Genomic DNA, 26,348 nt, shown 5'->3' with positions numbered 1-26,348 from the left:
CCCTTTTTTCAACAAATGACTTTGTTTTTCAGTTGGACTCTGGATGTGTATGCGTTTTATTTTTATTGTCAGGGCCAGGTCCCATTTGTGCTCTGAGCCCTTGGGACGGTGTTCTAGCTGCCCCGTGCGCCGTACATGCATCTGCTGATGGAAGGCCTCAGCTGTACCGGGCCGTGCCACTGGGCCGGGGTTCAGCTGGCCTGGCCTACATGGGGTTTCAGATGCGTTCGGTCACTGGGTGGGTAGGTTTGCAGTGGTGCAGTTAACTGAGCTTTGTTACGCGGCCGGTACTGGGAGACGGCGTACGCAGGTCGGGTGGATCTGGGATTCACAGCGATGATGTAACGCTAGACTTGTTAAGGTCAGGTTCTGACAAGCCTGATCTGACGCTGGGCACAGAGTTAATGAAGATTAATCACAGCCGAGTGGCCTCTTCCTCCCACTGGAACACTGCATTTAGGTTAATGAGTTCAGCCTCAAACGAGTATCGTGGCATGTGAAAGGCTTGCATGCAACGGAACACGAACAGCCGTACCGCTTGCTGGTAGTTGTTCAGATCAGCAGAGGGATTCAGCAGAGACATGAGATTTTTGTGGGTGTGTCGCCTAGCAACAAGCCCATAGTCCACCTCTTTGTGGTGATGGATCGATGTCAGGGAAACGGGCTGGCGGCTGCTGCTGTCCTGCTTTCCTTGGTTCACCTTACCTGATTATAAACAGAGACGAGAGAGAGAGAGAGAGAATGAGCGGACGGGAATGAATGTGCTTTTGAATCCTGCTTGGAGAGAATAAAGGCCTGATTTTTTGTCGAGAGTTTGTGTAACTATCACAGGCAGGCAGCCATGCCATCAATAATGGTGAAAGGCAAACCACTCTGAAAATATGCTGATTAAATCAACAAGGAGCCAAGCAGCACAAGATGAATAGCTTGGCAAAGAGCACCCGCTTTTAAAGATTGCAATGCCTCCATCCTATTTAGCATTTTTTCATTCATGATCATCAATTCTATTTAAAAGAGTATGTGTGTTACATTTAGGACGAGCAATGTTTATTTTTCAAATCAATTACAATGTAATAACCAAATAAGGTAAGAGGCATTGCAGAGAGGTACTGCAATGCACGTGTGTCTAACCCAATTAAAAGGATATTCATGTGCCCTACTACTACAGCATGAAAAAAGTTGAATGGTTTGTAGACTGAATGTTTCCCATGGTTTTGCCTCAGTTGATCAGCGATGGAAGTGTCGTCTACGCCGAGGCGCTGTGGGACCATGTCACCATGGACGACCAGGAGGTTGGCTTCAAGGCCGGTGATGTCATCGAAGTAGTGGACGCCACCAACAAGGAGTGGTGGTGGGGTCGCATCCTGGACAGCGAAGGCTGGTTTCCTGCCAGCTTCGTTCGGGTGAGACCCTCCACATCTTTACTTTACTAGTCAGTGGGCATGGACTAGGCTGTAATTTTTTTAATCATTTACTTATTTCTCATGTTGACTCTTTCCTTTACAGTTGCGTGTGAACCAGGATGAGCCCATGGAGGAATACCTAGCGCAGCTGGAAGAGGCTCGGGAGGAGGACAGCCATGGGGTGGGGCTGCTCCTGGGACCCGGCCTGCCCTGCAAGGAGCAGATGAGGACCAACGTCATCAATGAAATCATGAGTACCGAGCGGGACTACATCAAACATCTGAAGGACATCTGTGAGGTGGGTCCTTCCAGTTATTAGGCATTACCAGCTCATATGTTGAAGAAAAACCCAGAATGCATTATACAGACTTGCCATTTGGGGTGGGGCAGTGGTGGCCTAGCGGTTAAGGAAGCGGCCCCGTAATCAGAAGGTTGCCGGTTCGAATCCCGATCCGCCAAGGTGCCACTGAGCAAAAGCACCTTCTCCCCGGGTGCCTGTCATGGCTGCCCACTGCTCAACAAGGGTGATGGTTCAATACAGAGGACACATTTCGTTGTGTCACCGTGTGCTGTGCTGTGTATCACAATGACAATCACTTCACTTTCACTTACTTACATCTGAAGAGCCTCAGGCCACTGGTGTTTACACTGAAATGTCATTGTTGAAACACATATTATTGTCTAATACTATTTTAAGCGAAGGCCTTATTCATAATTCATGAATGCGGCTTCCTTGCTGCAGGGCTACATCAAGCAGTGCCGTAAGAGGACAGACATGTTCACAGAAGATCAGCTACACACCATCTTTGGCAACATCGAGGAGATTTATCGGTTTCAGAAGAAGTTTCTGAAGGGCTTGGAGAAGAAGTTCAACAAGGATGAGCCTCACATCAGCGAGATTGGATCCTGCTTCCTCGAGCACGTGAGCAACATTGCCCTTTCTCATGAGGCCTACAAAGCAGGGTGGTAGTAGCCTAGTAAGTAAGACACTCGCCTACGAACCAGACACGAGTTCATTGTGTCCCTGAGCAAGACACTTAACCCTAAGTTGCTCCAGGGGGACTGTCCCTGTAACTACTGATTGAAAGTCGCTCTGGGTAAAGGCGCCTGATAACTGCTTTAAATGTAAATGTAAATGTTAGCAAGTTGCACAGCCTATGCATGGCGTAGATTTATTGTAACATCTTCCTTCATTCTCCTCCAGCAAACAGACTTCCAGATCTACTCAGAGTACTGCAACAACCACCCCAACGCCTGCCTCCAGCTCTCCAAACTCATGAAGGTCAACAAGTATGTGTTCTTCTTCGAAGCCTGCCGCCTGCTGCAGAAGATGATTGACATCTCGCTGGATGGTTTTCTTCTCACCCCAGTCCAGAAGATTTGCAAGTATCCTCTACAGCTAGCTGAGCTTCTCAAATACACCAACCCCCAACACAGGTACCATTTAGATCCATCGTGCTTTTTTGATCTGCGAACCTTGATTGTAAAATAGACCAAAACAGTGATACCAACTACCACTGCCAGCCCAAAATGCTTTTTGGTTTAAGCTAACCATGGGATGTCTCATCAGTCATATAATTTGCCTCCTTTTTCAGTAATAACAGCTAAACAGAATATGCATACAGGAATTATGGGAGGATGTTATCAGAGTTTTAATTTGGGATCAGTGAGATTCATTAGCATTAAAATACTGTAGTTTGTTAAGGTTTCAAGATTTAAGACACTGAACATGCATTTTGTGTTTTTAATAGGGATTATAAGGATGTAGAGGCCGCCTTAAACGCAATGAAGAACGTTGCCAGGCTGATTAATGAGAGGAAGCGGCGACTGGAGAACATTGACAAGATCGCCCAGTGGCAGAGCTCCATAGAGGACTGGGAGGTACGCTGAGGACCACTGCACACAAAGTCCAAAAGGATTAATAGCTTATGTATTTGAAATATAGATGGATTATAAAAATTATGCAATGAAGTGTACTACTTTCAGCATGCTATTTGTGTGTCACCCAGGGTGAAGATGTCCTCAGTAGAAGTTCAGATCTGATTTTCTCAGGGGAACTGACAAAGATCTCTCAGCCTCAGGCCAAGAGCCAGCAGCGCATGTTCTTCCTGTTCGATCATCAGATGGTGTACTGCAAGAAGGTGAGCTTTTATACATTTAGGATCGATTAGTCCACCACAGGCCTACCTAGCAGCACTGGGGATTAGGTTTGGAGTCAGTCAGTCTCTGCTCTATTCCTTATGAGTGGATGAATTTTCAACCAATCCCGGACCTGATTTGAAATGTCTGCAGGGCGACTCTGTCTTGAACTCCATTGGCATTTTATGTTCTGTAGGACCTCCTGCGCAGGGACATGTTGTACTACAAAGGCCGCATGGACATGGACCTAATGGAGGTTGTGGATGTGGAGGACGGGAAAGACAAGGACTTCAACGTGAGCGTGAAGAACGCCATCAAGCTGCGCTCGCCCAGTGGAGATGAGGTCCACCTGCTCTGCACCAAGAAGCCGGAGCAGAAGCAGCGCTGGCTGCGTGCCTTCGCCGACGAGCGGGGACAAGTACAGCACGACCGCGAGACGGGTGAGCTATGATAGACACGTACAAAATTAGAGCAGCAGCGTCATTTTTTCAATTATTTCTCAAATAAGGCTTCTATATAAATGCTCTTTAGATTATTCAATATTCAACATTTAAAATTCTTGAACATATGATCCTGTCACAATAACAATTAACACCTAACTATTAAATAATAAATGAAAAAGGAGGGTTGAGTTAAGCTGACTCTCAAACGTCTCCTTGTTTTCTGAGATTTGGTTGAACTGATCCATTTAGTCAGAAGCTCATCATGTTGAAGAAGTTGTGCTGGTGTTGAAATTCCAAAAATATACAGAATGGCTGCCACAGAAATTGGACAAACTTTTAAAAAATTTTAAAATTTCAGCGGCCCCCTTTTTTCCCAGAGCTCTATACTAACACACTCACACCTGCTGTTCCTCAGCCACCCCACAACTTATATATTTTATACACACACACACACACACACCATCTGTTATACACACACCACATCTGCTGCGCCTCACTCACCCATGCACTCACCTCCTACCCCTGACAATCTGTGTATGGTAGTGATGTTTCCCAAAGACAAGCAACACGCTCTCCTCATATGAGCATGTGATGTCACGTTCGATCCCCAGACTGATCAGAGATCAGAGCTGGAAATCATAATGCAGACAGCTGCGTAGACGTTTTACCCTTGAAGTGCGCTGAAGAGTGTCGTGCCAGCGCACGTCTCCCATGATGAAATGCAGCTCCCCTCTACCCTCTCCTCTCGTTTTACTACAGCTCCGGTGTCCTTGCTTTACTGCACACACTCATTCTTCTCTGACATGGACTAACCTTTCACTGTTCCAGTGCGCCGTGCGTGTATGATGCAGTATGCAGCTGCCCCCCAAAAAATACACACTAAGCAAAAACTCTTCAAGACAATGCACCATAAAAATAACCAATGAAGCAAAACTACTGAAAACATAGGTGATGCAGGGCACTACACATACTCATTTTGGACAAAAACAGTGCAAATTAAGTCATAGGAATAACCTGGAAACCTGGAATGAGCAAGAGTCAAATAAAAAAAATTGATAAGTACATTTTTAATGTGTTTGATGCAAGAGATAAAATAAGATCCACAGATCCGGCCCTGCTTCCAGGCTCCAGAGCCACCGATCCAGAGACAACGGGCAGCATTGCCTCCAATCCCGTCTGCTTCAATGGTCCTGATACAATGGCGATACACACTCTGGAAACAAAGCATATGACTGTTGTGCTCAGCGGAGCTCCGTCCTGCCTCAAATCTGCTCCAGAACCTGACCACGAGTGATGCCGCCCCACTGGGGTTATATACTGCCTCAGATATTCCTATGTGCAGTAGAAGCAAGAGAGATATTTTTGTTATTTATTGCATTGTCTTGTGACTGTCACATTCACCTGTTTGCCAGAATTTGTGAATTAAAGTGATTGTCAAATCTATTTGCATGTTCGGTTTGGTCGTGGATGAGGTCGCAAATGTCCATAACAGAGATCCCACTCTACAGTGGGATCGATAATTCGATAATTCTATTCTGCTACAGGTTTTTCCATTACCGAGGTCCAAAAGAAACAGGCTATGCTGAATGCCTGTAAAAGCCATCCTGCTGGGAAACCCAAAGGTGAGAGTCAAGAGTCCCTCATGTCCAGATATCATGTCCATGTCCAGATATCATCCTGTACATCATTCTGTGTTAAACTACCATTTGGTAGCCCATATATAGATTTGTTAAAAAAAAAAAGAAAAAGCGAGAGAAAACTGGATATTAATTGTTATCTATATTAATAGCATGAATATGGGGGTACAAGCTAAAAACAAATTGAAACATGAACACATGGTTCCATTGTGATCCCTACATTTATGGCTCAAAATATTAAGACATCAAAAGAATGTGAGCTCCCCGATATTAACCCAGTCGTGCTGCCTGCACCCCTGCAGCGGTGAACCGGCCTTACTACGACTTCCTGCTGCGGCAGAAGCACCCGACGCTGCCCACCGCCCTTCCTCAGCAGCAGGTCTTCATGCTGGCGGAGCCCAAACGCAAGACCTCCAACTTCTGGCACAACATCGGCAGACTGACGCCTTTCAAAAAGTGAAGCCAGGGGAGAAAGGAGGAGAGCTCACACAGCTCATGCCTGAACTGACCTTCTTACCCTCCGTTACCTTTTTCTTTTTCTGGGTTATTCATGTTCTAATCAATGATATATTGATCCATGTCCTGACGATGAGGATGTTGTGGTGACATATAAATATATATTATATATTTTTTCCCTCGAGAAAGAAAGCACTTTATAGGTTGGTTACAATCAGACTTGATGGGCTGCCAGATGCTGCCTACGTCTAGGATTTTGTTGCGACTGTCGCTCCAAGGTGAACTGCAGGAACGAGTACTGATACTACTGCAGCGGCACCCATCCCAGATCGAGCCCACGGCCCCTTCCTTTAGCAAAAAACAAAAAAAGACAGACTGTTGACGCCTTCTCTCCGGTTTTTCTTTTTTTTTGTTGTCCCCCGGTTTGTGTCGAAAATTTTGCCAATTGTTCGCAGTGCCAGATTTAGTTTTTCTTCTTTCTTTTTGCTTTTGTATTTAAGTTCTTCTATGTCCGCTATGAAAAAGGTGGGAAAAAAGGTGTTCTGAATCGTGTATTATTTCTCTTCCAAAACATTTTTAACCATTTTCACTTCAGTTCCGTTGTGCGATTGTAAATGTCAGCGTCCTTCTTTAAGAACCCAAAGATGTTGCTTTGACCGGTTTCATGTAACTCACAGCTCAATGTCAAGCGAACCTTTAATCCTCCTTTTCCCCTTACTGTGTCTTCGAAGCCTACTTGCTCATTAAGAGTAATTAACTTCTTTTTGGAAGTGCCACTTGAAGCGCCTTTCCTGGAACTTCTTCAAGGCTATGCATGCTACTGCTTTACGGCATCCTGTCCCTCTGTCCCCGGAGCTGAGGTGGCGCACAGACCCAGCGAGGCGTGGGGGCGTACGTCGGGGGTGGGTGGGATTACACGCGTCCTTGAAATGCATCCGAATGTGAGCGGAATGTGGAACGTTTATCTTTAGACCATTTTTCGGCCCCACACACAATGCCCTCCTACCCCTTCAGCCAGCCATCGTCTCCCTGGAGACCGGAGTGTGACGTCTCCTTGTGAATATTCACCACCACCACCTCCCTCCGCGCAAACAAAAAACTTTGTCACTCGACAAACAATAAAAATGCTGAACCGATGCACCCTTGGCGGCAGGTAGGTCAGGTGGCCTTCAAAGCTCCTCTAATCCTCGTCATGCATTCAAGTAAATAATCGCCAGCGTGTGAGAATCTGTCAAAGACTGCAAGGAGACCATTTCTCAGTTCAGTTTGTGATATCTTACAAACACTGTTTTTTATGGGCAAATGATCTTTTTATTCAAGCTGTTACGTGACATGAGAAAATGGAAAAATCCCCAGGAGTCGTGGAAATGTGCATAGTTGGCAGTATACGTAACGATGCTGGTAATGGATGCACTAACACGGACTGATGGCGGTTGGCGACGCTGGACACGTGGCAGAAACGCTCCACATAACTAATGCCAAAAACCGAGATGAAATTTTTCCCCGGCAGTGTGAACAGGGACGGAGTAAGAGGTGCAATAATTACCCCTGTACATTCAGCCATGCCTAAAACTATTCTTCCTTCTCTTGCGTCCATTTACCCAGCCTGCATTGCTTTAGTCACCGAACACACGCTGTTAACCTTCAGCAGGACTGGGGAACCTGGTGCATGGAGGCCCCGTGAGAGGACTTCTTAATTCAGAGGAGAAGGTTAAAAGGTCACCCAAAAAACCCTGCACCTTCACCTGACCTCCATGGATCAGGTTCAACTCACCTTGCACTACACTCTGACCCCTAGTGGAGAATGTGTTCCATTGCCGCTTCCTCAGCCTGGTATCAAGCACTATTACAGTGTTCACAACTGATTCAGAAACAGCACACTGACATAAATGGTCAGAAAAGTGCAATTAATAGTGAAACTTGAGAAAAAATTATATTGCACTACCATCTCCAGAACGCTCTGCTTTTGTCATCTCGTTTATTCATGCTTAGAAGTGTCTTTTTTCTTCATTTAACCAGTAGCCAGACTTTTGTCCCACAGAGATTAAAATCTTTTTACTTTCTTGCCTAATGGTAATTGGTTGCCTGTTTTTACATGTAGATGATGCTATTTTCCTAATAAATTACTTTAATTCATAAATGTAGAGAAGAGAGAACACTGAAAAGGTTAAGAATGCCAATAACTGCTGGTCGCGGTTGATCTGAGTGGCGCTTTGGCAATTGTGAAAATGTAAGTACAGTATAGTTTGTTTAAATTGCAGTTTGTTCAAATTACAGACCGTGTTTGTACATAATATTTGTATGTGTATGGCTGTTTACATATGCACTCGAAATAATGGGGAAAATAAATCCATTTAAAATGTAACAATGTGTTATTTTCCATTCTATGAACACACCCGATACTTTATTTTGTCCTTGGTCCCAAAACCGAGATTCAAAAACAAGAATAGTTGTTGATTCATTCAGTCAATCAACTTTATTACACCAGCAGTTCAATCAAATAAATCAAATCAAATAAATAGACTAATAATTTTCATAAGTGTATTTATTTTTTGGTCTTTCTTAAAGATACAAAACAGAACCACAAAAAAAAAAAAAAAAAAAAAATACAAAACATTCTTTAAACGGAGGTGACTTAGGCAACCTATATGAATAAGTAAAAAGACAATGAAAAACCAGTCAGTTACGGTGCAATCTTGAGGTAAAAAGCGAACGCAACACCAAACGACTCAAACATGGGACCACTGCGTCTTTCAGTAGTGTCATCTTAACTAAGAAAGAAAATAGGAGTAAAACAAAGGGTCCCACCGGACAGTTTGAAGCCTGTGGTTAAAAGTGAGCACTGACCTGCATTGATAGCGGAATATTAACATGCTTTCTTTGCCAAAAATTCACAAGACAAAATACATGTCGTCAAAAAAAATTCAGGCCTATGTTGTAAGTACTGAAAAAAAAAAAAAAAAAGGACCCATGGTTTCCCCCTAAAATGCTCCTTAACCAGCCAAGAGAGTGGTTTTCAAGCCTCGTTTACACCATCCATACACCAGTACGTCCTCCAAATTTTTTATTTAAAGAGTGTAAACGGCTACGTACGTTCTGTTCCGACTGCTAGCATGCCGGCTCTGAAGGAATGAAATGGTGACGCAGAGGCACCAAGTTTAAAGGCCTCGCTTTCCATCAGACAGGGAAGTAAAAACAAGCCCAAAGAAGGTGATCCATGCTTGTAACAAAAAAAAAAAAAAAAAAAAAAAAAAAAAAAAAAGCCTCGTTTTACTTTATACTGCATTGCAATGTAAATGGTCAACACCGGTTGCTCTTAAGATGGTGCACTTTTACTTTGGGATCTTGCTTTCTGCTGATCTTGCATTTGTCATGGCAGGTAGGCTTAGCTCGCATCTTTATATTTATTTATCTATCATCAATATATACATGCATTTCACTGAATATGGATTCCAAATAAAAACAAATTTCAAAACTCCCTTTTGTTTCGCCACTTAAACACTTTAACTATAAAAACTGCAAGACATTCCACAAAACAAGTTCGCAGGGAGACCTAGTTGGCCGATGTGAGTTGCGCTGCAGAGAGAGGGATGCTGGGTAGTGTCGTCAGAGCAGGAAGGTTTTCCACCCCGTTCCAATCAGAGAATTCGGGTTCTCTCGCTTTCTCTCTCTCTCTCTCTCTCTCTCTCTGCCGCTTGCACTTAAGAGTCACATTATGTTTGGAAGGAAGATCAACTGGTCAGAGACATGAGCGATGTCAGCACCAATTGTAAAATACTGAACTTTATGAATGCATATCTACCATTTTCTTACCTGGGGAAGAGAGAAAGTGTAATGATTAATATGGAATAAATTGTGTGTGTGTGTGTGTGTGTGTGTGTGTGTGTGTACATACGGTCATGGCCAAATATTGTTGGTACCCCTGAAATTTCTCACAGAAAAGTATCACATTAACACATGTTTATTCCCTTTGTGTGTGTTTGAACAAAAGAAAAACAGGAGGAAAATATAGCAAATTTGACATGATGTGACTCAAAATTGGCACCCTTTGAAAATTGTGGATGAAAACGATAGTTTCAAGCATGTGACGCTCCTTTAAACTCACCCGCGGCAAGTAACTGGTGTGGGCAAAATAAAAAAAAAAAAAAAGGAAAGAAGTTCACTTCGTCTTTGCATTGTGAGTCTGCCACACTATGAATGGACATAGCAACATTATCAAGAAGTTTGCAACCCACGGCACTGTAGCTAATCTCTCTGGGCGTGGACGGAAGGGAAAAATGGATGAAAAGGTTAGGGTTAGTTTAGTCCTCCGGATGGTGGATAAGCGGCCCCAAACAAGTTCCAAAGAAACTCAAGCTGTCCCGCAGGCTCAGGGAGCATCGGTGTCATTGGATAAACTATCTGGCGACGTTTAAATGAAACGCTGTGGCAGGAGACCCAGGAGGACCCCACTGCTGACATAAAAAAAAAAAGCAAGACTACAGTTTGCTAAAATGTACTTGAGTACTTCTGGGAAAATGTCTTATGGACAGATGAGACAAAGATAGGGCTTTTAGGTAAAGCGCATCAGTCTACTGTTTACCGAAAACGGTTTGTAGGTACAGAACACTGTACCTACAAACATGGTGGAAGTTCAATGATGTTTTGGGGTTGTTTTGCTGCATCTGGCACTGGGTGCTTTGACTGTGTGCAAGGCATCATGAAATCTGAGGATTGCCGATGGATTTTGGGTCGCACCGTAGGGCCCAGTGTCAGAAAGCTGGGTTTGCGTTCGAGATCTTGGGTCTTCCAGCAGGACAATGACCCCAAACATACTTCAAAAAGCACCCAGAAATGGATGGCAACAAAGTGCTGGAGGCTTCTGAAGTGGCAATCAATGAGCCCAGCTCGAAATCCCATTGAACACCTGTGGAGAGACCTTAAAAATGCTGTTGGGAAAAGGCGCCCTTCCAATAAGAGTCACCTGGAGCAGTTTGCAAAGGAAGAGGGGTCCAAAATTCCGGGTGAGAGGTGTAAGATGCTTATTGATGGTTATAGGAAGGGACTGTTTTTAATTCTTCCCCCCCAAAGAGTTTTGTGAGACATCATGTCAAATTTGCTTTATTTTCCTGCTGTTTTTCTTTTGTTCCAATACACACAAAGGGAATAAACGTGTATAGCAAAACATGTGTTAATGCAATACTTTTCTGTGAGAAATAAAACTTCTGGGAAAATTTCAGGGGTGCCAACAATATTGGCCATAACTTATACAGGGAGTGCAGAATTATTAGGCAAGTTGTATTTTTGAGGAATAATTTTATTATTGAACAACCATGTTCTCAATGAACTCAAAAAACTCATATCAAAGCTGAATGTTTTTGGAAGTAGTTTTTAGTTTGCTTTTATTTTTAGCTATTTTAGGGGGATATCTGTGTGTGCAGGTGACTATTACTGTGCATAATTATTAGGCAACTTAACAAAAAACAAATATACCCATTTCAATTAGTTATTTATATATTAATATTATATCTCCATATTCACAAATATACATTTCTGACATTCAAAAACAAAACAAAAACAAATCAGCGACCAATATAGCCACCTTTATTTGCAAGGACACTCAAAAGCCTGCCATCCATGGATTCTGTCAGTGTTTTGATCTGTTCACCATCAACATTGCGTGCAGCAGCAACCACAGCCTCCCAGACACTGTTCAGAGAGGTGTACTGTTTTCCCTCCTTGTAAATCTCACATTTGATGATGGACCACAGGTTCTCAATGGGATTCAGATCAGGTGAACAAGGAGGCCATGTCATTAGTTTTTCTTCTTTTATACCCTTTCTTGCCAGCCACGCTGTGGAGTACTTGGGCGCGTGTGATGGAGCATTGTCCTGCATGGAAATCATGTTTTTCTTGAAGGATGCAGACTTCTTCCTGTACCACTGCTTGAAGAAGGTGTCTTCGAGAAACTGGCAGTAGGACTGGGAGTTGAGCTTGACTCCATCCTCAACCCGAAAAGGCCCCACAAGCTCATCTTTGATGATACCAGCCCAAACCAGTACTCCACCTCCACCTTGCTGGCGTCTGAGTCGGACTGGAGCTCTCTGCCCTTTACCAATCCAGCCACGGGCCCATCCATCTGGCCCATCATGACTCACTCTCATTTCATCAGTCCATAAAACCTTAGAAAAATAAGTCTTGAGATATTTCTTGGCCCAGTCTTGACGTTTCAGCTTGTGTGTCTTGTTCAGTGGTGGTCGTCTTTCAGCCTTTCTTACCTTGGCCATGTCTCTGAGTATTACACACCTTGTGCTTTTGGGCACTCCAGTGATGTTGCAGATCTGAAATATGGCCAAACTGGTGGCAAGTGGCATCTTGGCAGCTGCACGCTTGACTTTTCTCAGTTCATGGGCAGTTATTTTGCGCCTTGGTTTTTCCACACGCTTCTTGCGACCCTGTTGACTATTTTGAATGAAACGCTTGATTGTTTGATGATCACGCTTCAGAAGCTTTGCAATTTTAAGAGTGCTGCATCCCTCTGCAAGATATCTCACTATTTTTTTACTTTTCTTAGCCTGTCAAGTCCTTCTTTTGACCCATTTTGCCAAAGGAAAAGAAGTTGCCTAATAATTATGCACACCTGATATAGGGTGTTGTGTCATTAGACAACACCCCTTCTCATTACAGAGATGCACATCACCTAATAAGCTTAATTGGTTGTAGGCTTTCGAGCCTATACAGCTTGGAGTAAGACAACATGCATGAAGAGGATGATGTGGACAAAATACTCATTTGCCTAATAATTCTGCACTCCCTGTGTGCATACAAAATAAGTCACCCTAATGGTTAAAGCACACATGTCCAGCATGTATGATAACATATTAAACATTTTGGAATTGATTAAACAATTGGAATTTATTCCTCAGTGGAATTTGGAAGCTAAGGACGTGGTGATGTGTGCCTGTGTTTTTTTTTTTTTTTAGCCCACAGTACTTTTTAAACAAAGTGCTTCTCAGCTCAGTTTTCAAGAACCCAGAGTCCCCATATTGACGGCACCAGGGGGGAAGAAAGGATGCATGGTACTCACAGTGCCATCTGCTCACCACTGAGGGGGAACGTAGCTGTAGGTGGGCGTGCCAGGGGGGCGGTACGTGGGCACCGCGATTGGGTGAGGGGCCACCGCGGTCGGGGAGTGAGTCGTTAACAACGTCCCTAGGGGTGAGGACAGAGGACGAGACTGGGTGAGTGTGATCTGGGTCACATTAAGCGGTTGTTCTAAAAATCACACACTTTGAGAGGCCATGCATTCATTCCCTCAGGAAACTTACAATACAGCATGTGTGCAATGAATGTCTATAGAAAATGTTTCACAGTCACAAAACATATATATTTAAAAAAAAAAAAAGGCAGATAAATAAGGTTAACTTACCAGCTGACATCGCCATAGTGGTCCCTGCTACCATTCCCATGGCAACACCATTGGGGCGGGGAGGGGGAACGGGAGGGGCATACATGGCAGCTGGCATCCCATTGGGCTGCACCACTGTAGTGTGATGAATGACGTGGGGCGGGGCAGCGTAAACTGGCTGAGTGTAGTAAGTGCCTTGCTGCTGTTATGAAAGAGGAATAGGATTTACTTTAAACACACACACACACGGTCAAAGTTACATTAGGCTACTCGCCAGCTGGTACAGATACATTAACTGGAGCACGGGGCTGGACGTACGTGTGCGTAGGGGTTCTGCTGGGGGTAGGAGCTTCTCACGGGATAGACTGCTGCGGGGTACGGGCTGGGTGATGAGGTGTAGGGTGGGACGGCGCCGGTCGTGGGGGAACAGGACATTTTGAAAGGCGTTCCTGGAGCATAGCCTGAGAGGGAATTCAGGAATTCGAGTCAACGAACAGTTAAACCATACATTTGGGTGCAATTGAACAGTACAATGTAGCGTAACTATAAGTCAAAACCTGAATAAACAAGCAAGAGGAATCAAGCTAAATGATCAGCATCACTAAACAATGATCAATAGCGGTAAAAAAGGAAAATTTGGGGGTTGGACAAAAGTGAAGTGACTGTCACTGTGAGGCACAGCACGCAGCGACACAACGAAACGTGCCGTCTGCTTTTAACCCCACACCTTAGTGAGCCGAGAAAGGCGCCCGGGGGGCAGGGAGAAGTGTGCTGCGTTAATAGATTACTATGATCCTGTCTCTCATATCATCCCCTGATGAAATCCGTAGGGGGCAGGGGTCACCTCCCGTGACTCCTTCATGGAGAGCGGTGAGGGTTTCTTCTGATGGCCTGTCTCGCCCTTACCTGTCGGGAAGGCAGCGCTGGCTCCAGGATACACGTTGGGAGAGTAGGGTGGCGCCGCAGCGTAGCTTACTGGAAAACCAGCTGGAACCAGAACGCAAAAAAACCCCGTAAAAACCGGACCGATCGCTGATGAATAAAGCGGAGACAACACAACGCACCCATCGGCTTACCTGGGTATCCTAGTCCTTTAGGGTTGGCGTACGGGACTGCCGTTGGGGCAGGGCTGTAAACGGGATTCATGGTGCAGCTCTCTTTTAGTATTAACAAATAAAAAAAAAAAAAGTTTATTATAGATATATATATATATATGGCTAACAAAATAGATCATGCATTTCACAAATTATGTGGCTATTGCTCAAAACTGAGATTTCCCCATACTGCTTTAAGGATTTGAACAGCGTAACCCACGTGAGGTTACGTAATAAATGAAAAATAGCAATGAAGGAAAATATACGAGCTGAATATTTGAGTCTCCCCAAATCAGGGAGCGTTTGTCGCGATGGCGCCATTTCTCTCCGCCACTCGAAGTTAAAAACCGGGGAGGGTTTCGTGCTGAACACTTTCTGATCCTTTACTCGTGTTAATGAGCATCTCATGAAGAGGTTTTTGATGATGACAATAGTGAACAAAGCAGCCATGAAGGTAAAAAAAAAAAAAAAAAATGATGTGTTAATACAGACGAGTAAACCTTGAAGTGACGTTCGCAGCACGTTCTCTCAATTTAAACAGACCAAGAGCGTCCTGAGGCGCAACGACGCAGTAACGGCAGTGACGACAACAGTAAAAAAAAATAATAAGAGGCGGTGACTGCAGTAGAAATGCGTGCGACGTCGGTGAATAAAGGCGGCAGGGCCCGCGTTAGTAAACAGAGCGCGGCGCCATTTTCGCTCCGCTGAATGGGACCGCGCTCCATCTCCCGCGGCGTTCCGACTCGATCGATTATTCAAGGGGAGGCGGCGGGCGAAAGGCGCCTTGCCCGTCGCCGGATTACGGAGGCCGCGCACGGCCGCCTCCAGCATCTCGCATCCCGGTTCTCCCCAGCACCCCCCTCCCCAGCCTTCCATCTCCTGCCCGCGGGAGTTGGCAACAGGCAAGCCGGCCATTACCCGGTTCCCGGAGCGGCGCTACTCACGGCTGTCCGTGTTCCACCGAAGACCGCGGCTGTGGTTTTAACGCGATGTTGTGGCCTTTTTTTTTTTTAATGATTCCTCCGCCTCCTGTCTGGGAATGCTGCGCAGCAAGACCGCGGCGCTGACGTCACTTCCGGCGCCGGCGAACACAACCTCGTCACGTGATCGGGGTAGAAAAAAAAAAAAGATGGCGACTTCGTGCTGATCGTTAAATTGGCTAAATATTTTACCGCTTGACTGCAAAAAAAGGACGTAAATAGATTTAATAATATACAATAAGGTACACGTATTTCTAAATTATAAATGCACGTGTGTAATAAACAACTAGTTAAAACAGTTGATAGATTGCTTGGTTGACAGCACTTCTTGCTTTACTTTGATTTGTTCTTACGATTTCTAAACACTGTCATGGACAGAACCTGCGGCCTAAAGTTACTGCAGCTCGAAAATCAAGCCGACACCTTTAATGAACTATTGTTTTTTTTATTTATATTTTTAAAATTATATATACAACCTCAAATCTGATCGGTTGTGTCGCGTTTTTTATTAGTTAGATACACGGGTGTCTGAGCTACTTCATTTCTCGCCTTGATAAATCCGTTAATTTACGCCATCTGGGCTGTACCATCGCGGGTCCTGACAGGGGGGTACAGGGGGGCATGTGTCAGATGTAAAGGACAATTCTGCAATTACATCGCGCACAATAAAATACCATTTATCTAAAATACCATTTATCTAAACGCATTTGTCTGAAATTGGGGAACATTTAGTTTCTATGTTCCGTGTACGTCAGTACCCGGACCTGTGCTGTGATGTCATCGCGTTGAATTGGCTCCGTCCCGGACTGGCCGAGTCAATCAAAATATTCCCCCCGTTCCGTCCCTCTAATCCCGCGCCGTTCCGGTGCCGCTCCCCTGGAATAACTCATGTTTCTGCCGTTCAGTTTACCGCGGACTCGGCCTCTCGTCGTCGCTTAGCTTCTGCGGCCGAGCTGAGAATGTCTGGGGCGGCCGGCGGAGGGGCGTCCGCCTGCGTCGGCGCCGCCGCCGCGGTCGCCGTCGCAGCGGGCGGCGGCGGGGGCGTCGCGGGCAGGCTGCCCGGCCGGGTGCTGGAGCACGTCTTCTCCTACCTGGACCTGGTGGACCTGAAGCAGTGCGCCTTGGTGTGCTGGCACTGGTACAGCTGCCTGGCGGACGAGAACAGCGAGGTGTGGCGGAGCCTCTGCGGCCGGTACCTCAGCGACGAAGCGCTGCGGTCCGACATCCTCTGCAACCTGCCGAGCTACAAGGGCAAGGTAACAAACTCGCAAACCCCGCAGAGAGTTCCCCCCACCGCCCGGCCTCGGTGTTTTCATCCCGCCGGGGGTCCTCCGTCATCCGAGCCGATCCGGCATTTCATCATTGGGATTTACCCACCATAATGCACCATTATTGTGCTGCTGCTGCTGCCATACTTCACTTTTGCACTTGGTACCTAATTTGTGAGGACGAACCTTGTTCATTTTCCCCACAGATTTGACAGATTTCTTTGCTATATTTGAGGCGCCATGTTTCAGCCATTAATTATTATTTTTTTTGGCTACCATTTGGTGGTTAATGCTTCTATGCAATGTGCTGCGATTTGTCACGAACTTCTTCACGTATTATTACATGCTGTTTAGAGGTGTGAACTTTCACTGGTGTCGCAGTTCGATTCAATTACGATTATCAGCCTCGATTATCGATGCATCGCAATGCATCCCATAAATTGTCTACATTATTTCACATAATGCAAGGGTTAAGGTCGTGTGGACTCTTTCATCTGCTCCAATGAGCAGAAAAACGGTCTGCGTTCAGGTGAGCGCGATCCGACATCTACGAGGGCAAGGTAACAAACTCGGAACCATCGCCAACCTCACCGCACACCAGTCCAGACCAGTCCAGAAAATAAATGTATTGTTTTGTGGTTGTTTTGTGCATTTATTCCGTGTGAGCGCTGCTGTGGGCTGATGTATGGTTGTAGAACTTGGACAACACCTCCAGGTCACCTAGAACAAAGTTTGAAGTTTGTCCAAATTTTGCACATAGAATTTGTTGCAAGCTCTACCGAGATCGGCGCAAATGCAAAATCCGTTTTACGGGAACTAACGTGGATTATTGTCCCTCCATGTTTTCAGATGAAATCACTGCAGCATGCTCTCAGCTCCCATGACTGTTCACGGAACGTTTACGTGAAGAAGAACGGTTTCACTCTGCACCGGAACCCCATAGCGCAGAGCACAGACGGCGCCCGGGGCAAGATTGGGTTCTCGGAGGGCCGCCACGCCTGGGAAATATGGTGGGAAGGCCCCCTTGGCACCGTAGCAGTTATTGGAATTGCGACCAAGCGGGCACCCATGCAGTGCCAAGGTTATGTGGCTCTACTGGGCAGTGATGACCAGAGTTGGGGGTGGAACCTGGTGGACAATAACCTCCTGCACAATGGGGAAGTCAGTGGCAACTTCCCACAATGCAACAATGCTCCGAAGTACCAGGTAAGATGGCTGCTCGTTTCTACTTTTTATTGTTTGCTGGCTAACAATAATTATTATTACATGCTGTTTATAGGTGTGAACTTTCACTGGTCTCGCGATTCGATTGATATTACGATTCTCAATTCCTCGATTAACGATGCATCGCAATTCATCCCATACATTTTCTACATCACATCACATGATGTTTTTAAATACAAGGATTCTTTCATCTGCTCAAATGAGCAGAAAAATGGTCGGTGTTCGGTCTGCACTCACCTGAGGCCACTAATGCCAGAAAAACGCCTGCTTCAGATGTCCATGGCATCAGGTGAGCGCGAATTGAACACCGACAGTTATTCTCCATTGACACTTTTGGTACGTCCTATTGGTACGTCACAATGCATAGCAGATTTCAACTTTGACCACTAAGCCAGGTGTCTTCAGTGTGTCCCAGCGTCAAGTACAGAGGATAAAAAAAAAAGATTTTAAGAGACTGGAGACGTTTTTGACAAGCCCAGACAGCTCGAACATCCAAGGCCAGCCAATTTTCCACAGCAGCAGAGCTCCACGAGACCTGGTCCCCTGAAGTCCCTGTGTCAACCAGAACAGTTTGTTGGATTATGTCTTGAAATGGCCACCATGGTGGAATCAGTGCCCAGAAGCCAGCACTACACAAAAGACAATTGAAAAGCTGTGTGGCATTTGCCAAGGCCCATGGATGCTGGAAAAGTGGCAGACGGTGGATTTTTCAGATGAATCTTCTGTTGAATTACACAACAGTCACTGCAAATATTTCAGGAGACCTACTGGAACCCGCGGGTTACATCCAGTATGGGGGTGCGCGAGAGATCTGTAGAAGGCAACATCAATAACCTGAAATACCAAGAAATCTTAGCTACCCTTTATATTCCCAACCATAAAAGAGGCCAAATTCTGCAGCAGGATGGTGCTCCATCTCATACTTGATCTCCACATCAAAGTTCCTCAAGGCGAAGAAGATCAAGATGCTCCAGGATTGGCCAGCCTAGTCACCAGACATGAACATCATTGAGCATGTGTGGGGTAGGATGAAAGAGGAAGCATGGAAGACGAGACCAAAGAATATTGATGAACTCTGGGAGGGATGCAAGACTGCTTTCTTTGCTCTTCCTGATGACTTCATCAATAAATTGTATGAATCCTTGCCAAACCGCATGGATGCAGTCCTTCAAGGTCATGGAAGTCATACAAGATATTAAATTTGGATCTCATAGCACCACTACTTGTTTCCTGACATATTTTTGTATTTGTTCAATTTCTGTATAGGCGACAAAAGTTTTATCTTTCCAGAATTCGACCTTTGTGTCTTCATTAAATGATAAATCTTTTTTCAGTGAAACTAATTCATTTCAATTCATTAAACATCATTTGGTAGGGTTTTAGCTTTTCATATGAGCTATTTCTAACTCCAATTGATTAATTAAAAGTCAGTTTAATAGCAGGTGTTTCTACAAAATTGATCAGGGACTGTACCGGCAATACTTTTTAATACCTCCGCCAGAAAATCACTAAGTAACATGATTATAATGTAATCAATGCAGAATCTCCACATCTGCAACACGATGCATCGATTTTAAGATTCGTTTCAACATGCCTAATGCTCTCCCTGTTCTGCCATGGCATCACCTATAGATGCCCATCAGTACTATTCATGTGCAGATTTGTGATTTGGCCTGTATGGATGAGCTTACTCCTTAGGTGATGAGTTCATCACAGGAGATTTTTAACCCTCACTACAATTATAGTGTCATTATTGTGAAATTATTGACAATTAGTAAACCACTACATTATAATTAAAATGGTATGCAATGAGTCATACATGCTGTTTATGTCATAATAATAGCTTGCCAGGTTCCCAGCTTGTAAATAAGCAAATCACCTTTGAGCACTTTGTATCACATTCAGAGGCTTTTTAAAATCTAATTTGCGCAGATTTGTTCTAGAATGCATCATTATTGCACCTTGTGTAAAAAAAAAACCTATCATATCAAAGTTTATATTGTGAAGTTGCTTGAGACAGTGAGGGCAAATGGTTATAAACAATAGTTCTAGATTACCACGACTACAATTTTATTTTATGCATGTAAGTAGCACTGGCCTATTGGATACCTTTTAATTTTTGCTTTTAAACTCAAATGGTGCACATTATACCACAGTTCGTTCCATCCTGGCAACCTGGCTGGAACAAATGGAACAGTTTAGTCATGGATTTAAATTTAAAACTAAAAATAAATAAATTCTTTATTGTCGCACCAGCCACAACACACTCGCCTATGAACCAGAAGACCCAGGTTCAAATCCCACTTACTACCATTGTGTCCCTGAGCAGGACACTTAACCCTAAGTCTCTCCAGGGGGACCGTCCCCTGTAACTACTGATTTGGAAGTCGCTCTGAATAAGGGCGTCTGATAAATGCTGTAAATGTGAAAGTAAAATGGGTGAACCGGGGTATAATTGCAATACAACACTCAAAGTTGCCATATACATAAGAGGCCAAAGAGGCTTCCTCTTCTGTGTTTTTTTGTGCAAAGTAGCTGAAAGGAAATTCATGTATTAATAAATGAAAGCGCTTTTTACAATTAGGCTGTTTCTATGTCCTGTTTTCCTTTTCAGATTGGTGAAAGAATACGAGTAATTCTGGACATGGATGACAAGACGCTGGCCTTTGAAAGGGGATTTGAGTTCCTGGGCGTGGCATTCAGGGGGCTTCCGAAAACCTGCCTGTTTCCCGCTGTCTCTGCTGTATACGGAAACACAGAAGTGACAATGGTGTACCTCGGGAGGCCTCTGGACGGGTAAAAGTGTGTCAGTCCCGGTCTCCCACACTGATGAACTGTGCCAAGGGAGGCCGAGCTTTAGTGGCACCTCACAGACTGAAACATTCCCCTGCTGGAGCGAAGATATTAGGTCGTCTGGAAATTCGGGCCGTGTTCTCTTCAACATGCAAACCTCTTCCCAAATTCAGCTGCTGGGACACTTTTATTGTTGGCCTGGGATGAACTTGTTTTTAATTTATATGTAGAAGCTGCCATGTGCGGTTTTATATCCTCCGAAAGCCAAACTGGGTTAGTTGCGCTGCCGATTTTTATGCTGCATTAAACCACGTTAATATTAACCTACATCGTAGTCTTGGGGGGGGTGACAGTGCGGATATGAAGACTCAAGTTGCACAAAAAGGATTGATCTCGAGCCAAAATAGCTTCCACCGAAGACGGTTAAAACATATATAAATAAAAGGACTGATCGTGTGTCCCTTCCGTCTTCAAAGACCAAGTTACGCCTGTAGAAGAGAGATAACTGCATGCAGAATGAACCTTCTTCCTGTCTGGACACCGAGGTCCGTGTCTTGTGAAGAGGCTATCATGTTAAATGTCATGTTACATCACTACTGTCTTGTAGTAGAACGTCATAATATTTATTTATTAGGTTTTATCCTTGGTATGAGTGAGGTGGCGTATCCTCGCAAATAAAGTCTAATGGTGCCAGTCTGTAATATGGTGTCTGCAGTTCTCTCTCTATTTATTTTTTTTTTTTTCTTGTAATATTCATCATTGGATTCATAGATATTTTCCAATAGAATTATTCTTTTTCTTTTTTTTCTTTTTTTTTCTTTTTTTTTGATGGTGCAGCTTCAGTATTTCCGGTGGTGAGAACAAGCTGGTACTTTCACTTCAGAAAGATGGCAGGGGTTTTGTTGGAGGTGAAGAAAAAAAAAAGTCCTCAACGCTGACGTTTTGAAGTGAATTATGTTATATTCTAAATATCAAATTTGTCAACTATTTGTTGTATAGATTTTGATAGTTCATAGTGTAAGTGCATGGTTTTTGTGTAATATTTTTTATTAATTTTATGATTTTTTCTTTTTTATATGATTTTATATAACATCTTGAGTTAGTGCCAGTGAGGTAAATTTTGTTTCTTAGAATGATTGGGCATGTGATTTCAATGTCAATATGATATGAAAATCTCATTTAACAGGCAACGGCAAAGGGTCAAACTTTTCATTTGCTTATTCCAAATATGAATATGAATTATTGTTGACTGCCATCCACTGTCAGTGCTGCAAACACACAGCAAGTGAGGATATTATTTTTACTGCATTGAGGATATTAAGACTCATAAACACACTGCATTTAAACACACAACTGTTGTGAATTTTAACTATATTGTCAGAGTCTCCTGGCCAGCTCAGGATTATTTATGGAAAAATTAAAATCAGGAATTCTCCAGTTCAATTGTGCTTAATTTAAAATTCTTTCTAGTTTAAGATGCTTCAAATGAAATAATCAATACTGAGAAATCCTATAGCTGCCCAACCCTAATTATGTTTAATGTGTATCTAGTAGACCTAACATTGAGCCTCTAATGGATCATGTTAAAGTGCTCCTTGATTTATTTAGATGCTTCAGATCCAAGAATATGTTTCCTTCTTTCTGGAGTGCAGTGTGTAAAATTTTGCCATCTGATGAATTCTGAAGGTCTTATTGGTTTCCTTATACTGTATCTGAAGTCTCTTTCCAAAGTGAAGTGATTGTTACATGTAATACAAAGTAGCACAGCACACGGTGCACACGGTGAAATTTGTCCTCTGCATTAAACCCATCACCCTGAGTGAGCAGTGGGCAGTGAGCTTCAGAGGCTCAGATGACTGAAATTTTTTTTTGTGCTCATCCAATCACAGAGCAACTGCAATGCTGTGGACAATACTGTCCACTCAGTGGACTTGGAGGACTACACAAGCTCAGTCACCAGGACAGTTATCAGCTATCCAAACCACAAACCCTGGTTCTCCACTAAGCTGCGCAACCTGGTGGAAATCAGGGACTCTGCCTTCCGTCCAAAAACAAAGAGGCTTATTCTACAGCCAGAGCCAACCTGTCACGGGCCATTAAGGAGGCAAAGTGAGCTTATGCAGAGAACATCAACAGCCACTTCACGTCTTCAAAAAACACACAGCAGGGGATCCAGACCATCACGGGCCAACACAGCAGGCCTGCAGCAGCGACCCACAGGGATGCGTGCTCAGCCCACTGCTGACACACGACTGTGCTGCACTGTACAGCTCGAACCACATCATCAGGTTCACAGATGACACAACAGTAGTGGGGCCCATCACCATTAACAATGAGTCTGCCTACGGAGAGGAGATAAAACATCTAGCGGAGTGGTGCCAGAGAAACAACCTGGCTCTCAATGTCACCAAGACCAAAGAGATGGTTGTCAACTTCAGGAAGAAACTGACTGTCCCCACCCCACTGCACATCGATGGATCTGCTGTTGAGATCGTCAGCAGCGTGAAGTTCCTGAGTGTGCACATGACAGACGACCTCTCCTGGAGCCTCAACACCACCTCCACCACCAAGAAAGCCCAGCAACGTCTGCACTTCCTCAGAAAGCTGAAGAAGCCCCCCTCTCCTCCCATCCTCACATCGTTCTACCGGGGGACCATTGAGAGGGTTCTCTGCTGCTACGTCACTGTCTGGTACGGGAACTGCGCTGTCGCTGAGTAGAAGGCCCTGCAGCGGATAGTGAAGCTCGGAACATAATGAAGGACTCTCATCACCCCTCACATGCCCTGTTCTCCCTCCTACTGTCTGGCAGACGGTTCCGCAGCATCAGAACTGTAACTGCCACACACTGCTAGAGCTTCTTCCCACAAGCAGTCCGAGCTCTCAATGCACTGCCATCCCCAGAACACTGTTCAACTCAACATCAATACACTTCCAGCCTTATGCACCTGACTTTTCACTCATTTTGCACATGTTTGTCTTGTCTTGTGTGTCCTGTTTGAACATACCCACTTACAAGCATCCTACATGATGTTGTCCAGTTATGTCCTGTTTGACCTGTTCACTGTACAGAAATGTGCTACTTTTCTCCTGTAGAGAAACCTGTACAGTATTTAAGCTTTACTTTTAGTTAGTTTAGGTTAGTGTGTATATACATATATATTTTTATGATTGCACTATGGGGGAGTCTGTGTGAAACATTATTGCAATATATCGTATACTGAGAATAAAGTTAGGTGGAGTTTATTTTTTAGTGGAGGGGTGCGAAATTCTCTGGGTGGACAAAACATGAGAAAGGAGGGGGAACCTTTCCCCTTATGATGACATAAGGGGACAAACTCCAGATCAGACCACCTGAGATGTCGCTCTTTACACCTATCGCCATTTCTATGGGTTTTTTTTAACAATTTTTGTGCGCGGTGCGAGGAAATCCAACCCTCCTTCCAGTGATCAGTGCTGTGTCTAACCACGGTGGGAAAGTGAACTCACATACATCTGCTGGACCAGACAACATCCCGGGAAGATGGTGAGAGAATGCAGACCAACTGGCAGATGTGCATTCTCACCAACATCTTCAACGTCTCACTGAGCACCACCATCCTTCCAACTTGTCTCACCATCGTGCCCGTGCCAAAGAAGTCTTCAGTGTCGTGTCTTAATGTCTACTGTTTCGTTGCAATTACACCCATCATGATGAAGTGTTTTAGGAGGCTGGTCATGAAACATCTGGAGACCCTGCTGCCATCCACCCTGAACCCACTGCAATTAGTCTATCGTTCAAGCTGCTCCACGGATGATGCTATCACCACCACCCTGCATCTGACCCTCATCCACCTGGACAATAAGGACACATACACGCAAATACGGTTCATAGACTTCAGTTCAGCATTCAACACCATCCTTCCCCAGCATCTGATTGACAAGCTGAGCCTGCTGGGCCTGAACACCTCCCTCTGCAACTGGATCTTGGACTTCCTGGCTGAGAGACCTCAGTCTGTCCAGATTGGGAACAGCATCTCCAGGACCACCACACTGAGCACTGGAGCTGCTCAGGGCGGTGTGCTCAGTCTAATGCTGTTCACCCTGCTGACCCACAACTGTGATGACGTGAGTGTGGTGGGTCTCAGCAGCAAGAACGATGAGTCAGCGTACAATCTGTTTCTGAATGTGGACCAAAGGAAGGAGATGATCATTGACCGACAGCTGAGAAGATCACAGGAGTCTCTCTTCCCTCCATAATGAACAAGCTGCATCAAGAAAGCAACCAGCATTGTGAAGCACACACCCCTCACATGCACTCTTCACCCCCATCCAGAAAAAAGTAGCGAAACATTTGGGCCCTCAGTGCAAGACTGTGCAACAGCTTCATCCCACAGGCCATCAAACACCTGACCACTCAGGGACTTACTCCTCTGGACTGACACTCACTACACACACACACACACATTACCTCTGTTATATTGAGTAATATTATCTATAATTGCATGTTTCCATTTTCATGATAGGGGCCCTTTAAGTCCTTCAGATAGGGGGCAGTATTTAACCAGGAAGCTGTTCTCCTCTCTTTTACAAAACGTACAGACACAGATCCCTGCATGATGTACAACATGCATCTCAATCCTGGTTGCATAATATAGAGAAAAGCAAACCCAAAACTGGTGCATAAGTGGAAAACTGATGCAATGATAAAGACATCAGTGTGATCTTATTTGTCATTACCCAATCTGCTAGCTGTCCATTCTAATCTACAAATATGCAGTAAATATAAAAACAACTGAGTTATATTGAACAGCACTATGCTGAATACATTCTCATTTGATTTATTGACTCCACAAACACTGATGAAGTTAAGCTAAAAATCATACACTTTGCACTTCTACGTTTCTCTACTTCATACTGCTCACTAGCCCTGTCTAGTCAGGATGCCATCTGGCCTGCACTGTCAATGCGCGGTGTCACACCAGTCATTTACATTCATGTCATTTATTCAGAGCAACTTACAATCAGTAGTTACAGGGACAGTCTCCCTGGAAACACTCAAGTGTTTTGCTCAGGGACTTTGAGTGGGGTTTGAACCTGGGTCTTCTGGTTCATAGGCGAGTGTTACCCGCTAGGCTACCAGCACCCCTCATGGTAATGATCCGCATACAGTTTGCTTCTGCATCATTACAGAAACTTTAACCAATACTCCAGGCTTTGAGGGTCCCCTCCCCCTGTATAGCCTTGGGTAATCATCTCCTTTTATTCCTACTTTTACATTTATGGTATTATGGTAAACATAAGTTTCAGTACTTTCTGATACTGATTCATGGCATGAATACCATGACCCCCCCCCAAAAAAGATATTTTTTTATGTAGTGCTGATAATGCCAGAGCTAAATACTTCTAAATGAGGCAGGCTTGTAAGATGCTCATGATCATATATTTTCTGTACCACCAGCCATGAGCCGCGGTTTGACCACACGCCTCTCCACAGGAAGAGGTGCCGGGTCCATCTGAAACAAGAGAGTTTGTGGACGGCAGCAGC

The 26,348-nt window shown here is 44.5% G+C and overlaps 4 protein-coding genes across 16 annotated transcripts in view; 3 read left to right on the top strand and 1 right to left on the bottom strand.

Annotated features, from left to right (window-relative positions):
* arhgef4 (Rho guanine nucleotide exchange factor (GEF) 4) overlaps window positions 1-8,443 on the top strand; it is a 79,923-nt gene extending 71,480 nt beyond the window's left edge. For all 7 annotated transcript variants that reach the window (XM_028970125.1, XM_028970130.1, XM_028970127.1 and 4 more), the window contains 9 exons: window positions 1,224-1,403; window positions 1,507-1,701; window positions 2,146-2,325; window positions 2,608-2,840; window positions 3,155-3,284; window positions 3,413-3,544; window positions 3,739-3,982; window positions 5,530-5,607; window positions 5,925-8,443. In XM_028970125.1, coding sequence (XP_028825958.1) covers window positions 1,224-1,403; window positions 1,507-1,701; window positions 2,146-2,325; window positions 2,608-2,840; window positions 3,155-3,284; window positions 3,413-3,544; window positions 3,739-3,982; window positions 5,530-5,607; window positions 5,925-6,082 — 1,530 coding nt within the window. In that variant the 3' untranslated portion in view covers window positions 6,083-8,443. The remainder of the gene's footprint in view (window positions 1-1,223; window positions 1,404-1,506; window positions 1,702-2,145; window positions 2,326-2,607; window positions 2,841-3,154; window positions 3,285-3,412; window positions 3,545-3,738; window positions 3,983-5,529; window positions 5,608-5,924) is intronic.
* A 235-nt stretch (window positions 8,444-8,678) lies between these two features.
* fam168b (family with sequence similarity 168 member B) lies at window positions 8,679-16,789 on the bottom strand. Of its 6 annotated transcripts, XM_028970137.1 has the most exons (8): window positions 15,504-15,655; window positions 14,542-14,622; window positions 14,372-14,452; window positions 13,784-13,926; window positions 13,487-13,667; window positions 13,145-13,269; window positions 9,881-9,891; window positions 8,680-9,778 (listed from the first exon to the last, which is right to left on the bottom strand). In XM_028970137.1, exons 2-6 carry the CDS (start codon window positions 14,609-14,611, stop codon window positions 13,157-13,159), a joined length of 588 nt encoding a protein of 195 aa, XP_028825970.1. In that variant the 5' UTR covers window positions 14,612-14,622; window positions 15,504-15,655; the 3' UTR covers window positions 8,680-9,778; window positions 9,881-9,891; window positions 13,145-13,156. The 6 variants fall into 6 exon arrangements, with proteins under 6 accessions (XP_028825973.1, XP_028825974.1, XP_028825970.1 ...); XM_028970140.1 differs by lacking the exon at window positions 15,504-15,655 and adding an exon at window positions 16,304-16,789 and having other exon boundaries at window positions 8,679-9,891; XM_028970141.1 differs by having other exon boundaries at window positions 8,679-9,891; window positions 13,487-13,664; window positions 15,504-15,656.
* fbxo45 (F-box protein 45) lies at window positions 14,817-23,289 on the top strand. 2 transcript variants are annotated; one of them, XM_028970133.1, is made up of 3 exons: window positions 14,817-16,795; window positions 17,657-18,013; window positions 22,714-23,289. In XM_028970133.1, the coding sequence occupies exons 1-3, from the start codon at window positions 16,277-16,279 to the stop codon at window positions 23,122-23,124; spliced, it is 1,287 nt and encodes a 428-aa protein (XP_028825966.1). In that variant the 5' UTR covers window positions 14,817-16,276; the 3' UTR covers window positions 23,125-23,289. The 2 variants fall into 2 exon arrangements, with proteins under 2 accessions (XP_028825966.1, XP_028825967.1); XM_028970134.1 differs by lacking the exon at window positions 22,714-23,289 and adding an exon at window positions 20,646-21,525 and having other exon boundaries at window positions 15,165-16,795.
* Window positions 23,290-24,088: 799 nt separating this feature from the next.
* LOC114775579 (uncharacterized) lies at window positions 24,089-26,311 on the top strand. Its single transcript, XM_028966569.1, has 2 exons — window positions 24,089-26,048; window positions 26,298-26,311. Exon 1 carries the CDS (start codon window positions 24,356-24,358, stop codon window positions 25,058-25,060), a length of 705 nt encoding a protein of 234 aa, XP_028822402.1. The 5' UTR covers window positions 24,089-24,355; the 3' UTR covers window positions 25,061-26,048; window positions 26,298-26,311.
* Window positions 26,312-26,348: the final 37 nt, after the last annotated feature.

Source organism: Denticeps clupeoides, chromosome 2 (assembly GCF_900700375.1).
Source record: "Denticeps clupeoides chromosome 2, fDenClu1.1, whole genome shotgun sequence".
NCBI classification, from domain to species: domain Eukaryota; kingdom Metazoa; phylum Chordata; class Actinopteri; order Clupeiformes; family Denticipitidae; genus Denticeps; species Denticeps clupeoides.
Note: the sequence above shows the minus strand (reverse complement) of the source record. Positions and strands in the feature narration are given on the sequence as shown.

Excerpts from the sequence above, each read along its gene's own strand:
- fam168b (XM_028970140.1), bottom strand. The coding sequence starts at position 14,611 with ATGAATCCCGTTTACAGCCCTGCCCCAACGGCAGTCCCGTACGCCAAC. Across the intron at positions 13,668-13,783 it reads AGCAGAACCCCTACGCACAC|CAGCAAGGCACTTACTACAC; the intron begins GTACGTCCAGCC and ends CTTTCATAACAG. Across the intron at positions 13,270-13,486 it reads CACTATGGCGATGTCAGCTG|GGACGTTGTTAACGACTCAC; the intron begins GTAAGTTAACCT and ends CCTCACCCCTAG.
- fbxo45 (XM_028970133.1), top strand. The coding sequence starts at position 16,277 with ATGTTCCGTGTACGTCAGTACCCGGACCTGTGCTGTGATGTCATCGCG. Across the intron at positions 16,796-17,656 it reads TGCCGAGCTACAAGGGCAAG|ATGAAATCACTGCAGCATGC; the intron begins GTAACAAACTCG and ends CCATGTTTTCAG. Across the intron at positions 18,014-22,713 it reads ACAATGCTCCGAAGTACCAG|AGCAACTGCAATGCTGTGGA; the intron begins GTAAGATGGCTG and ends ATCCAATCACAG.
- LOC114775579 (XM_028966569.1), top strand. The coding sequence starts at position 24,356 with ATGCAGACCAACTGGCAGATGTGCATTCTCACCAACATCTTCAACGTC.